Source organism: Xiphophorus couchianus, chromosome 7 (assembly GCF_001444195.1).
Source record: "Xiphophorus couchianus chromosome 7, X_couchianus-1.0, whole genome shotgun sequence".
NCBI classification, from domain to species: domain Eukaryota; kingdom Metazoa; phylum Chordata; class Actinopteri; order Cyprinodontiformes; family Poeciliidae; genus Xiphophorus; species Xiphophorus couchianus.
The window spans coordinates 7,861,557-7,875,807 of NC_040234.1; the positions used below are offsets into that span (position 1 = coordinate 7,861,557).

General features: G+C 40.6%; 1 protein-coding gene across 1 annotated transcript; it reads right to left on the minus strand.

Moving 5' to 3' along the window:
* Positions 1–9,603: 9,603 nt before the first annotated feature.
* Positions 9,604–14,046, minus strand: eaf2 (ELL associated factor 2). The gene is made up of 6 exons (XM_028024346.1): positions 13,842–14,046; positions 13,323–13,417; positions 13,073–13,209; positions 12,810–12,973; positions 12,454–12,705; positions 9,604–10,613 (listed from the first exon to the last, which is right to left on the minus strand). The coding sequence occupies exons 1-6, from the start codon at positions 13,942–13,944 to the stop codon at positions 10,570–10,572; spliced, it is 795 nt and encodes a 264-aa protein (XP_027880147.1). The 5' UTR covers positions 13,945–14,046; the 3' UTR covers positions 9,604–10,569.
* Between the last annotated feature and the right edge of the window lie 205 nt (positions 14,047–14,251).

The window sequence follows — 14,251 nt, forward strand, 5'->3', positions numbered from 1 at the left end:
CAGCTGCAGGCAGATGTTCACCAGAGGTTTCCTCAACATTTTTCAGCGCCAGGTAGCAAGGAGCAAACCTCCGGCTCCAGTGTTTCAGTCCGGCGCCTGTGTGTGTGTGGGGGGGGGGGTGTGACGAGAGGCGGCTGTATATAATGGCTCCTTGTTTGTGCACCCCCTGGTAAACACTGTGGACTTTGGTTTTGTCTCTGCTAGTTTACCCACCACAGCAGAGAGGTAGGCTATTTGTAACATAGCAGCCTTAAACACGGAAGTATGCACCTGACACCGCAAATGATCTGATTCATAGTAGAGATGCAACAGGTTCACAAAAAATAGTTGTTTTTTTTTGTTTGTTTTCGTTCTCTTCCAGCTGTTGAATCCTATATATTCTCTCGGTGCAAATTATTATGCACTTTGGTCTGGAGAAATACGTCAAAAAGATGGTTTTCTACGAAGAGCGCTCACTGCAAATACAACATGATAAAATTGGTTGTAACATGCATGCAACATTCTGATCAAATTTCAAACCCAACATTTTTTTTACTCATGTTTTTGCTTTGTTAAAGTCATACTATTGACGAACTATGAACTTAATTATTTGTTAAGTTATCATTGTAACTTTTTGCCACGATAAACTATGTTTTTTTGACTGAGTGGCATCACAGTGTGTGTATTTCTTCAACAAATGTATTTTAAGTTGAACTAAAAAAAAATAAAAGAACATTAATTTTTTTAATCGTTCAATAAAGTTTGTCATAAATTTTGTACTCATTTTTGACAGTTGTTGTGCTACAGGATTTTTTTTTCTTTTTCACATGGCACATTTTAGAAAACAAATTTTCGGTGTTTTTATTTAATCTTAGTGTTCACTGGTACATAGACAGGTTACAATACGCACCTTACTTATGGACATAATTAGCGAAACCTTATTTATGAATATCATAAATCCACATAACATGCACCTTGACCTTACATAGACACAAATATATTTTTAGCACTGATGGAACCCCGTACATTCCTCTTTCGTTTTTTTGCAAGAAAAATGGTTAGGAAATGTATCCGTTCGCCAGCTATCGCCACATATAATGTTCAGCATAGTTTGTGTGGTGAAGCACAGTGAAGGGTTTCATATTACCAAACACTGTCGAGCCACTGCATTAAAATGAGTCCATCAGAGTTTCTTTGAAAGAAGACCTGTGGGATACGTTAGAAAGCGTTTACTCTGTAATGAGGTAGATTTCATCGCTGCTGCTTCAGACATCTGTTTTTGGCCTCTCTCATGTTGAACCCTGCACACAAGCATGGCCACTATGTGAACTATACTCCACACTGGTTTCCCTGTTCACAAACCAAACAAGGCAGTAGCTAGGAGACACCACCAGCATTTGTGTTTTGGTTTGTGTCTGTTCTCTAGGTTTTACTGTACCAGTTTGTTGTTTTTTCGTTGAGTTTCTTTGTGCATTCTGTTCTTTGTTCATTAGGTTTATTTTTCTCCTTGGTTTGTAGTTCATTTTGAGCCTTAGTTTCAGCTCCCTTAGCGTATTTAGTCTCCCTCCCTCAGTTACCCCACTTTCTCCTACTCCATCCCCATTTTAAAGGTTAGGGATGGAGCTGTGGTGTGAGTTAAGCTTAAGGTTAAAAATATAGCAGCGTTGGGTAAGATTGGGTTACGTGTTGGTGTTAGGCTCAAATGGAGTGACTAAAATAAATGGATGTCAACACAAAATCCTAATATTGCTACAACCACAAACGCATGAGAGCGCGTTGTTCCATGTGGTTCATGTTCACTTTTTTGTGTGTAATAAGATTATTATGATATAATAGCATGGCACATAGTTGAGAAAGATAAAGTTGAACTTTAATACAGTTATTGAATACGTAATATGGAAGCACAATTCTGTAGATATTTATCTGATTCCTCAAAATATAAAAATTATGAGCTGTTAGGACTAGTACAAAATGTGCATACATTTATTGCAAAATTAATCTTTGTATAGTCAAATCTTTTTTTTAAACTATTTTGTGAGGAGTTTGAGATTTGAATGCCACAGAAGATTTTTCTGTAAAATCCTTAAAAAAGAAAATACTTCTTTTTTAACACCATGCTGGTCTCCTTCTATAAAACAATAAAACTTATACGATGCCACTGAAATATAGGGTCACAGCTTGCAACTCGAAACCTCCACAGGTTCGAACATGTGGAGGATTTCACAACAAATGTACCAGAGCATTCCACATGCCTCGATCGTGTCAAAAAGTGCGACAGAGATCAGCAGCTGCCAGAGTTTTACTCCTGGAGCCACACCTCGTTATGCAAAAACATTTAAAACACAAGTGCCTCGACTTGCACGCCGGTGATGAGTGTGTGCGCTACACAGCTGTCAGCTCCAACTTTCCTGTCATAGCAGTAATTCCACATGTTTATACAATGTTTTCTATATTCTTTAATTTAATGGGTGCTGGTTATGTTGTAAATATGGGTTGAGAAAGTGAGAAAATGGCTGCTGACATCCAACTAGAGATACTTTTTCTAAACTTAGTGCATTAGCAAGGCAGATGTGAGTTATGAGACCGCTGCAGAAAAGCCACAATTCGGCCCGAGCAGCAAAGCGCTGCGAAGGCCTATTGGTTTCATACTGTATTATTATGATTCTGCCCCCCTAAAGAGGAGGCTTTTGGGGGGCTTTATCATATTCAAAAAACTTGGCGGACGTATACAGCCTGTACAGAATTGACGTATTTTAAGGTCGTCGCAAAAATTGCAAAAGAAACGGCGCCACCTTGCAACTTTCAAAATACCCTTTGCTATGACCTCACTTCATCATACAGACATGTAATTTGGTACACTTGTAGAGCTCCCCAAGACACACAGAAAATACAATTAATGTCATAGTGCAACTCAAACAGGAAGTCGGCCATTTTGGATTGAAGTTCCAATTCTGACCCCATTTTGGCCGTTTACAGCCTTCGCATTTGATCGAACTCCTCCTAGGGATTTTGATTGATCGGCTTCAAACTTGGTCGGATTGTTCATAAGGCATGGTCGATTAAAAGTTATCAAAACGGTGAGTTTTTGAGCATGCTGAAGGGGCGTTACCAGGGGTCAAAGTTCGCCTACTCGCCATGAAACACGAAACTGTTGTATCTCCTACACAAAAACTCACAGAGGCACCAAACTTTCAGTGATTGATCATCATTGGGTGCCCTACAATACCCAGTGGTCAAATGATGACATCACCTTAGCCCCGTCCATTTCCAACAGGAAGTCACCTGTTTTTTCTGCCGTATGTCTTACTTTTACTCTGTTATTTAGATGGATTTCATCCTGTGCCAACTGACATAAAATGATATGATGATGAACTCTGTCATTTCTGGCTGCTGGCTGAGCTGTGTGGGCGTGGCCAAATGGCAAATTGCTTTCCCTCGCCATATGCATATGATTGTCTCTAAATCACACATGGATCACTCGATTTGCGCCAAACTGGATATGTAAGACCTTTGTTCACCTCTAAAGAGCCCAACAGCATTGAAATGTAATTTGACTCCACTGCGCCCCATAGGTTATTCTATCAGCTATATGCCCTAACTACTGTACATCAGTTCATCTGCACGAGATCTTGCGTGCTTCACCAGGGAGCGCTGCTGAAAACACAGTACAGCTAATATCAACATAAGTCACCAGATACAGCATCAATCCAGCTGTTCAGATACACATACATTCTCCCAAGACTTTAAACAACATCAAAGCAGCCCATGAAATACAGAACATTGCATCTGTGGCATATAGGCCATGTTAACATAATAATTATGTAAATTTATATTGTTATATGTTTTCTGTTTTTTTACTAATTGTGTTTTGTTGGTTAGAGTACAAAGATTCATTAATTTTGGTTACAAATAATATAAAGTATATCATTCATTAGCAGTCACGGTTTAGAAACTATTTCAGTAATTTGCCAGTAGGGGTCAGTGTTACTCCACCAACGACAAAGACATCGAGTGGGAAACGGAGTTTTCAGAGAAATAACTTCCATCAGACAGAGAGCTAAAGATGATGAATAACTACACCGGTATTTTGCCAGTAGCGGTCAGTATTACTCCACCAATGACAAAGAGATTGAGGGAAAAGCAGAGTTTTCATAGAAATAACTTGCATCATACAGAGAAATCACTGTAAAAACAAAGTGACAAAAAAGAGGATGAATAACTACACCAGTATTTCGCCAGTAGAGACCAGTGTTACTCCACCAATGACAAAGACATCGACTGGGAAACGCAGTTTTCAGAGAAATAACTTGCATCAGACAGCGAGCTAAAGATGACGAATAACTACACCAGGGGTTGAAAACTCCGCACACCTGCTCTGTCCTTTTGCAATCAGTTGTCTTATAAAATTTAACTTCTACTCAATGAAGGGGCAGTCGACTCCCTTGGCAGACTCCTTCCATATATTTATCATCACGGTAGTCTGCTTTTTTAATTTAAATTTGATTGTAAATACAATAGAGCTAACATCAACATAAGTCACCAGATACAGCATCAATCCAGCCATTCAGATACACATACATTGTGTCACACAGTTGTGATTTTAATTTACATTAGTATATATTTAATCATGTGGAAACCTATTTTGATATGGGCAAAAAGAAAAAATCAATTGCTCTTGTGTTCCCCCTGGTGGCTGCGGTAGGTAATGTTTCAAAGGCGATTTGAGCTGCCGTTCAATGCGTCTTCAAACCTCCAAAGCACCGGTGGAAGATAAGCAAGCAAACCAATGTCGCAAAAAATAACTTATTCTTCAGGGAGAGAGAAAAAGAGGAAGAATAGAGAAAAGCCAAGATAAAGGTATGTTTACATACCTCTTGGTAGAAGAGACAAGAAAATTAGCTAAAAGAAAATTAGCTTGATAGCAACCTTGAATCGTCCCGTTCAACAGCCAAACATTTATGCTAGCTTCCTTGTATTTATGTGAACCTGGGTTTGAGTTGATTCTCGAGCTTGGCCCTGTATATTTCTGAGTTTTTTGGGCTTCATAATGTTTAAAAATGAAAACTTCTCAATGTTTGACATTGTCTAGCAAAATGTTTTTTACGTCAGGCTACAATAGAATGTTCAGTTCCATTGGTATCAATGACATCAGCAGTGATGACATCACTCTATGATACCACAAAGGAATCTCTCTCTTGAATGTAGCTCACAGACAGCGTTTTCTCAGACCTGTTCCTCAGTTCTATTGCGACAGATCACTCTTCAGAGCACGTTCGAAATTAATCGAAACGAGCGGGATATCAATTTCAGATATTACGAGCCTTTCAGAGAAGCAAGAATTTACCAAAATATAGACATGAAGCAACAACAGATTACTTGTGAACATGAAGCTTTACCAGCTAAGCTTTCATGGATCGAAATGATGGAGCGAAACATCCAAGTCGACTACGACGAAATCATTGTTTTTGAAGACGACAGCGAGCCGGAAGATGAATCAGCAGAGGTCCAGGGGGAACCAAGTCCTTCCGGGGACTTTGAGAGTCCAAGATCATTTAAGGTCGAGCAGGAAACAACTCCCTCTGCTGGCGTCGAGATCACCCCCTTAGTGGAAGACGTGGAAGAGACTAGCCAACACGTCATCAATCTGACAAAGCAGGTAGACAATCTTACAAAAGAACTGCAGAGTAAGATTTTTGAACTCCATGAGGAAAGAGACCAAAGGATTGCATGTCAGGCTGAAGTGAAATCACAGCGGGAGGAGATTCAAAAACTGCAAAAAATGTTGGAAAAAGAACGTCACCTGCAAGTCAAACGCGAAGATGGATCAAAGGTTTCTTGCTCTTCCAAGGTTACAGCCGACAAGAACATTCTTCAACAGCTGGATTACTTCAAGAGGGAGGCTGAAAAATATGCCTACCACAACAAAGGTCTGACAGAAGTAATGGTTGAAGAATACAAAGTGAGACTAAAATATGAGGAGCAGCTCAAACGTCACACTGAGCAAGCTTCCAAATTCAAAGAACAGGAGGAAACAGTGAAATCATTGCAGGGTCAGGTTGCAGACCTGAAGATGAAGTTGAAACTTGCTCTGGAAAACAACCATCTTAGAGCCTCCACCCAACCAGAGGTCCCCCTGCAAAAAGAGGAGACCAAGGAAAGACAGACCTCCAATCTACCAGGGAGGTCTGAAGAAAGACGGGCCTCCAATCAATCAGGGAGGTCCGAGGAAAAATGGACCTCCAGTCAACCAGGGAGGTCTGAAGAAAGATGGACCTCCAATCAACCAGAGAGGTCCGATGAAAGACGGGCCTCCAATCAACCAGGGAGGTCTGAGGAAAAATGGACCTCCAATCAACCAGAGAGGTCCGATGAAAGACGGGCCTCCTATCAATCAGGGAGGTCCGAGGAAAGAGGGACCTCCAATCAATCAGGGAGGTCCGAGGAAAGAGGGACCTCCAATCAATCAGGGTGGTCCGAGGAAAGACGGACCTCCAATCAACCAGGGAGGTCTGAGGAAAGAGGGACCTCCTATCAATCAGGGAGGTCAGAGGATAGATGGACCTCCAATCAATCAGGGAGGTCAGAGGAAAGATGGACCTCCAATCAATCAGGGAGGTCAGAGGAAAGACGGACCTCCAATCAACCAGAGAGGTCCGAGGAAAGATGGACCTCCTATCAATCAGGGAGGTCCGATGAAAGACGGGCCTCCTATCAATCAGGGAGGTCCGAGGAAAGATGGACCTCCTATCAACCAGGGAGGTCCGAGGAAAGATGGACCTCCAATCAACCAGGGAGGTCCGAGGAGAGAGGGACCTCCAATCAACCAGGGAGGTCCGAGGAGAGAGGGACCTCCTATCAACCAGGGAGGCCAGAGGAAAGATGGACCTCCTATCAACCAGGGAGGTCCGAGGAAAGATGGACCTCCAATCAACCAGGGAAGTCCGAGGAGAGAGGGACCTCCAATCAACCAGGGAGGTCCGAGGAAAGAGGGACCTCCTATCAATCAGGGAGGTCCGAGGAAAGATGGACCTCCAATCAACCAGGGAGGTCCTTGCGACCAACCTCTACTGGTTGCATGGAGGGCGTTCGTGTTGGTGTTGGCCTGAAGGCCAGTCTAAGCCCGGCTCGACCTTTACGCCGACCCACACCCAGGTGGCACTAACCTAGGTAACTATTCAAACCCAGGTTTTGCCAACACTGGGCTTTATGAAAATTCAATGATTTACACAAATTTAGGAAATCAAAACAGACACAGGCAAATAATATTCCTAACTCAAAAATCAATGGAGAAAACACAAGATCAATTTCAGAGTTAAAAACACCAAAATAAACATAATTAAAACTTTCCTATATATAAAAACTGCAGCAGGTAGAATTTCTAAAAAAATAATTGATCTATCTAAATTGTCCTAAAGTGTGAATGAGACAGAGAATCTGTGAAAATTCCTCTGACTCTGCTGCTGTCCAGAAACAACCAATCAGAACCAAAAAGCAAACGTTTGGTTCTGATTGGTTTCTAATGCGTTGAATGTGTCTCAGCACATTCAACGCATTAGAAACCAATCAGAACCAAACGTTTGATTTTTGGTTCTGATTGGTTTCTAATGCATTGAATGTGTCACAGCACATTCAACGCATTAGAAACCAATCAGAACCAAACGTTTGATTTTTGGTTCTGATTGGTTTCTAATGCATTGAATGTGTCACAGCACATTCAACGCATTAGACCACTAGTGTACTGCAGCTATGCAATTGACAGAAATACAACCTAACATTATATCATCATTATTTATAGAATGATTTAGAAAACAAAATACTATACAGATTTGTCAAAACTATTTCGACCCATATTAGAACTTTGCATTAATTTTCCTTCATTTTAGTAGCTGTGATTTTGCCTAACCCAGACATTTTCGCTAACCCTAAACAATACTAGTCTATTCCTAACCCTAACATTAACTAAACACATCTTACTTCTAAACGTTACCCTTGACTCAAAGCAATGAGTCCATCATATTAGGACCAGGCTTTGGTCCTAATATGATGGAACTAATATGACACTGGACATATAGTGGTGCGTTCACACCAAACACGTTTTGAGGGTCAGGCGCATCTGGTTTACATTCAAAGTCCAGGGCCGATGTTGTGTGTTTGGAGCGTCTAGCGGCCGTTTGAACCGTTTGACGCGTCAAGCAAGTCCATGGTGTCCAACACTCCACATAGACTTTGAATGTAAACCAGACTCGCCTGACGCTCAAAACGAGTTTGATGTGAACGCACCATTAGAATGTCCAGTTCCATTGGTAACAGTGACATCAGCAGTGATGACATCACTCTTTGATGCATCAAAGGAATCTCTCTCTTGAGTAGCACACAGACAGATTTTTCAGACCTGTTCCTGTTTCAGACTTATGAATCTTCTCCAATTATTTGAAGATACAGAATCAGCCCATTCTCAGGTGAGAGAGACTCACCTGGTATGAAGTTAAATTTTAGGTACTGGAATTACACCGAAGATAAATTAGTTTAATCAAAGCACGTCATGATTATGTGTGCATGTACTCCGTCTTAAGTCCAGAGCATACTAGTTTCTTTTTTTTTTTTTTTTTTACTTTTACCACTAGATGACATGTATATGTGTGTGTGTATATATATATATATATAAATATATATATATGTGTGTGTGTGTTACCACGGCGGCTTTAATTCAAATTAAAGCTGCAAGCATCCTCGAACGGTCCTCGCAGCTCAGCGCCTCCTGGCGACCGCGGGAGCTCCGGCACCGCCGCCCGCGCGCCACCGCAGACGCTCTCGCGCAGTTCCCGCGTCCGTCCGCCAGGCGATACGCATCGACGCGTTCGGCAGCGCCATCTGACGACGCACCCAAAATCTGGTGCAGGTCGGCTGATGTAGTGAGGAGATGTAGCTGATGGAATAGGGGGCGCAGTGGAGTGAAATTACAATGTAATGGTATTGGGCTGTGGGGCGGGGCTTACATGACGTCACCAATTGACCATGTGAATGTGATCAGGGCTGGTCTATAATGAGACATGGAAAGTCTGATGCAGCTCTGACCTTGCCTGTGGAAGTTGTTGCACCTTGATGTTTCATGGTCAATAGGCGAACTTTGACCTGATCCAACCCTCCTCTCTTTCCGGTCTCTTTCAAAATTTAAATCATGACACATGAAAACGTATCCTACTCTAAATGCAGATTTTTTTTTAAAGCAGTTCTTGAAGATCATTTTCTTAAATTGCTTTAAGATTCTAAATTGTTTCAGTACTGCAGCCTACATTTAAAAAAATACATTAAAATCCTGTAAAAAATACATTTAAATAAGCATTTCCTGATGCCAAAATTTGTTTGCGTTCATTCAGCAAGTCAAAAACCAAAAATAACTAGTGAGCAAAATAAGCATTTTATTTTTGCCCTTTGGAAAGAAACTGAAAATCAAACTTTTTCTATGCTGCATTTTGTTTTATCCCGATTGTGGATGTCAAAAAGCAGGAAAGTTGTGAGGTAAAACCTTGGTATACTTTTATTCATGCCTACAACCCTCACGCAGATAACGACAAGTAATGTCTCGACAGTTATTAGTAGCACAAATAGAAAATACACTCGAGAAACAATTAAAATCTTTAATATTGACAAAGATCTTTATGCTACATATACATTTCACTTTTCCATTTCATAAGACATCTGCTTCAACCTCTCACTGTGTTCAGATGGTTTTGATGCCAAAGACTTCTCAGATTCCTGTTTGTCGAGACAACTCAGCCATGACAAAAGATTTTTTAAAAAAAAGGAAGAGGAAAAGAAAAGGCAGGAAGTCCTGAAGAACTTCCCAAGGAAATAAAGCACATTAAGCTCTTTAAGACTCACTCAGGTGAAGAATAAACCTCTGTCTCTGCGGTACAGCTTGTAACTTGCATTTCCAATTTCTTGGGTAAGAAACTAAACATAAAATAAACTCATTTCCGGTCAAAAAGAAGAAAAAAGAAATTAAGATAAATAACTAGATTCAAGTATTGCAGGTTTAAAGCGACAAAGCCACTTAAGTCCACTGAGTGATAATGCAGTAACAATTAACTGGATTTAAACACTCTCAGCCGCAGCGCTTTAAGGCAGTAGCAAAGTACAATATCTGAAGATACAAAAAAAATTTAAAAATCAACAGATAAAGTCATGCAACACAAATTGATGGTGTAAAGCATAAGGCACAACAGTGGTAGGTAATGTTGTTGGGCTGAACAATATTACAGAAGTCTAGACGGTGGTTTTAAGATGACACCGCATCGATCCTTGTTTCACAATCGCTTCTCAAATTATGCCCCTTCTGTTTCCTTGATCAGTTTAACCCTGGGGGTTAAGGCATCGCGTGAAATATATACAAAAAAAAAAATTTAAATTGATTTCCAGCACCAAGTCACGGTGAAAAGAAGCGTCACACAAACTTTCACATGAGCAGAGCGAGATGAAATGTTATGCTTGTTGGCAGAGAAGCAGCATGTCTAACAGAACAGTGGATATGTAAATAACAGTCACACTTCACAGGAGGAGGCACAAAAGCAGACAGGTTGGACTTTGTCTTCAGTCGCTCTCACTGCCTGATTCACTCAGCTGGAGGTCGTTCTCTGGAGAGAGAAAGCAAAAACATACAGGTTTATTTTCCTGCTAGAACTACCAATCCCAGAATGCACTGCTTAGCTGCTTGACAGAATCTGTCAGTGGGCGTCTATAACCCAGCTACATGTCAGACCCATTTTCTTACCTGAGGTTTAATTCGCACAACAATTTGTCAACAAGCTCATAAACTTCACTTCACAGCAATAAATCTGAAGCAGTCAATTCCAAACGTGAAATATAACTCTGCACACGTTATGCAATTTTAATGTTTCATCATCGACGTCCTCATATTAGAAAGTAGTGCGGTGTTCTGCAGATTAAAACACTGCTAACATTTAACCACAGTGTTCCTGGAAGCTCTTTGGTGCAGTTTGTTCTTAGACAGTCAAGTGTTATTTAGCCATTCAACCCCACCCTGCGTTTACTGCCAAAATAATGACAATAATGCATATCACTGTATAACTGAAGCTAGAAAATTATTCAAAGATAACTCACTTCCATTAAAAATAAATAAATAAAAAGATTCAAATGGACCCATTCACATTTTCTATAATTGTTGCTTTTCTTCTAGCTGCATGACCACACACAGCCATTCCCTGCAGCTGCTCACCTGACCAAACAAAAAGCGGCAGCTGGAAGTTTTAAGCTCTGTTAACATCCTGAGCACATCGAGGAAAAAACTGGGAGACGCTATTTAACTGACGAGGAAAACAACAGCGCTGGTTGGAGGTACTTTCCCTGTGAAGCAGACGGATGGGGAAAAAAACGCAATGTTCCGTTCTACTACTAGTTTGAATTAATGCAGGAAAATTTAGTTTAGCTGGCGGCTCAGTGAGGCACTAAAGCACAGGAGAGGTTAATGTGGCAAATAGAGAAAAGGTTTATGATGGAGCCCAACTGACGTAGGGCTGAAACGATTTATCTGATTAAGCGATTAGTAAAATAATCCTCAACTAATTTAGTAATTGATTAATCATTAACTGGAGCGTAGGCTGAAAAGTGGCCATTTGGAGAAAGAACAGTCAGAGCAGAAATAAAGCCAAAACTGTATAGAAAAAAATATATATTTTGAACTTCTGATAAAAAAAACTAACAAAACTAAACAACTTTGTCTGCCTTTTCTACCTAGAATCTTCCAATTAAGCACCTTTGCTATCCAACTTTTAATTGGTTAATCAAAAACAAGTTGCCCCACATTGTACTGATGTTAAGTCGAGCAGAAAGCTGAGCTTCTCACATGTTGATGTTTTAAGTATTTTATTAGCTAGATGCATCCTTTACTACAAATGATCAATGATCAATGATGCATTTTAAGCAATAGCATTCGTCTTCTTTTAGAAAATGGGTTGAATTATTTCCCTACTTAATATCATTTTAATAATGTCAAAAATGGGTTAAGTGGTTAAACAAATTGCAGAATGTGCCAAATTTATACAATTAATCGTCAAAATAAATCGATAACTAAAATAATTGTTAGTTGCAGTTCAGCCTCCCTTGCTGCTGTAGTCAATCACTAAAGAAAATATTATGCAAAATTAGCAGAAAGATGGAAATTGTACAAAGGTGTTGCTGAAAATATTTGCATGGACCAGATTCTTACTTCCAGTGTGAAAAAAAAAAAGTTTTATATCCTCCAGATTTATCTTGAAACACAATGACAATCCTTTATTTGTCCCTCATTTAAAATGTATATTAAATAGCAAACAGATAAATGGAGCCACACAGTGGCATTCTAAAGATAAATATAATAAAGTCCAATCAGTGCACGACTGAACTGCTCTGCACTGACTGAAAACAACAACAAAAACACAAAGCAGATCAATTTCAGAAGTGGTCTGTGCAACTTACTGAGCGTGTTCATAATGAGGCCTCCTCCGCTCTCCTGGTGAAGACTTGTCACGTGATTGGTGCCGGAGCTTATCACAGGCATGCTCTGGTTGGTCGGGGCGGGAGGCAGAGGCGGCGGCGCAGGGTTACGCTCGTCGTCTGAGTCGCTGCTGCTGGAGCTGTCTTCGCTGCTCGAAGACGATGAGCTGTTGGAGTTCGAGGAGCTGTTGCTGCTGCTCATCTGATCCATGACGCGCGCTTCCGCCATCAGTTCTGCAGAAACACGACGCAAGTTAAAGAGGGAAATGAGATCCAGGAGACTTGGCAACACTCTCCTCTGCATGTGGACTTTTCACTGAAGTAGTGTGGCACGCCACCTCTTTCAATGTCATCCATTGGAGACGCTGGAGACGTTTTCCCCTTGGGAGGAGAGCTCTTGGAGCTGGTTGAGATTTTATTGTTGCCGTTTCCCTTCATCTGCTGGCTCAGACGGCTTGTTTGCTGCTCTAGCCGAGAGTGAATTTTACTGCTGCCTTCAGCTCTGGAAAGCCAGGTGAAGACAGACAAAAATTGTTCCCTTTTTACATATCCCTAAAGAAGGCTCTGGTTGTTAAACATACACACAGCTATTTTAGCTTACCTTGTTTTCTTGACAGCTATGTTGCTGTTGAGTTTTTCGAGCCTGTACTCTCCTGTGTCATGGTTCACGATGAGGATGCACTCCTTCATGTACGGTCTCTTAGATCCCTTGAACACTGTGACTGGAGCACTTGAACCCTTACAGGTCAAGAGAGAAATAAATAAATAACCAAAGAATAAAGAAATACGTCCAATAAATTATTTTGAACTGAAACCTTGACCAAGTCAAACTCCTTTTCGTAATTTCTAACCTCTAAATTCGGTAAAGTAATAGTGACTTGCTCTCCTTTGCCCACTTCAAGCTCTCCTTCGCATGTTGTATCAATGGAAGCTGGTTTGAAATCATCTGTGGAGAGAAATGAGAATATTTAGTTGAACAATTGTAACAGGAAGACATTTATAGGGATGGTTATTTTAAAGTTTGTTTAAAATGAGAGCGACCACAAATGGTGTAGTGGAAATCCTCTACCACAAGGTGGCGGTAGAGTACAGTGTGAGGCAGCGCTAACATTAGCTTCCATTTCGACAGCGTGAAACAGTAATAGTTTTTAATAGCTAAAAGCTAAATGACACATAAGTCTGAAACGGTTATCATTTTTCAAGAAGTCAGGGGAAGCCGTTCGACTGCAATAAGTCACCAAGAAGGCTGTTCTAGCAACCGTCCAAGCCAAGAACAAACTCCGGATGTGTAGCTTGCAGGCTAACTAGCGTGCTGCTTGCTAGCCAAAGTAAACGGTAGATGTCACCTACTGAGTCCAAACGCCACTTACATCGGACCGTGTGGTAGGCACTTTTAGGGTGTTTCTCAAACGTCTCTCCTAGTTTCAAAACATGTTCCTGGTTGTCAAAGTTGGAATAAGCGGTCCCATTCATTCTGTGAGTTTCATTGGCAGTAAACTTTAGTTTCCTGTGGGCTTTTTTTATGCGATAATCAGGTACAGCTAGAGACACCGTTAAGTCCCGCCTCTTTTGAGATCTACTTCATTATGATTGGTTAGAGCGTTTTTTTGTATGTGTTTGTCATTGGCTAAACACCTGTCATCTAAACTGTGACGTTTCAATTCAACCGTTCGTCATGTTTTTGTGCCCAATCTTTATTTTAAGACAAGTGGTCTATACAGGCAAACAAATTTGCCTGAATGTATAAATATTTTCAGAGTTATTAAAAAAAACTAGAAGA

Excerpts from the sequence above, each read along its gene's own strand:
- eaf2 (XM_028024346.1), bottom strand. The coding sequence starts at position 13,944 with ATGAATGGGACCGCTTATTCCAACTTTGACAACCAGGAACATGTTTTG. Across the intron at positions 13,418-13,841 it reads TGCCTACCACACGGTCCGAT|ATGATTTCAAACCAGCTTCC; the intron begins GTAAGTGGCGTT and ends TTCTCTCCACAG. Across the intron at positions 13,210-13,322 it reads TTACTTTACCGAATTTAGAG|GGTTCAAGTGCTCCAGTCAC; the intron begins GTTAGAAATTAC and ends TTGACCTGTAAG.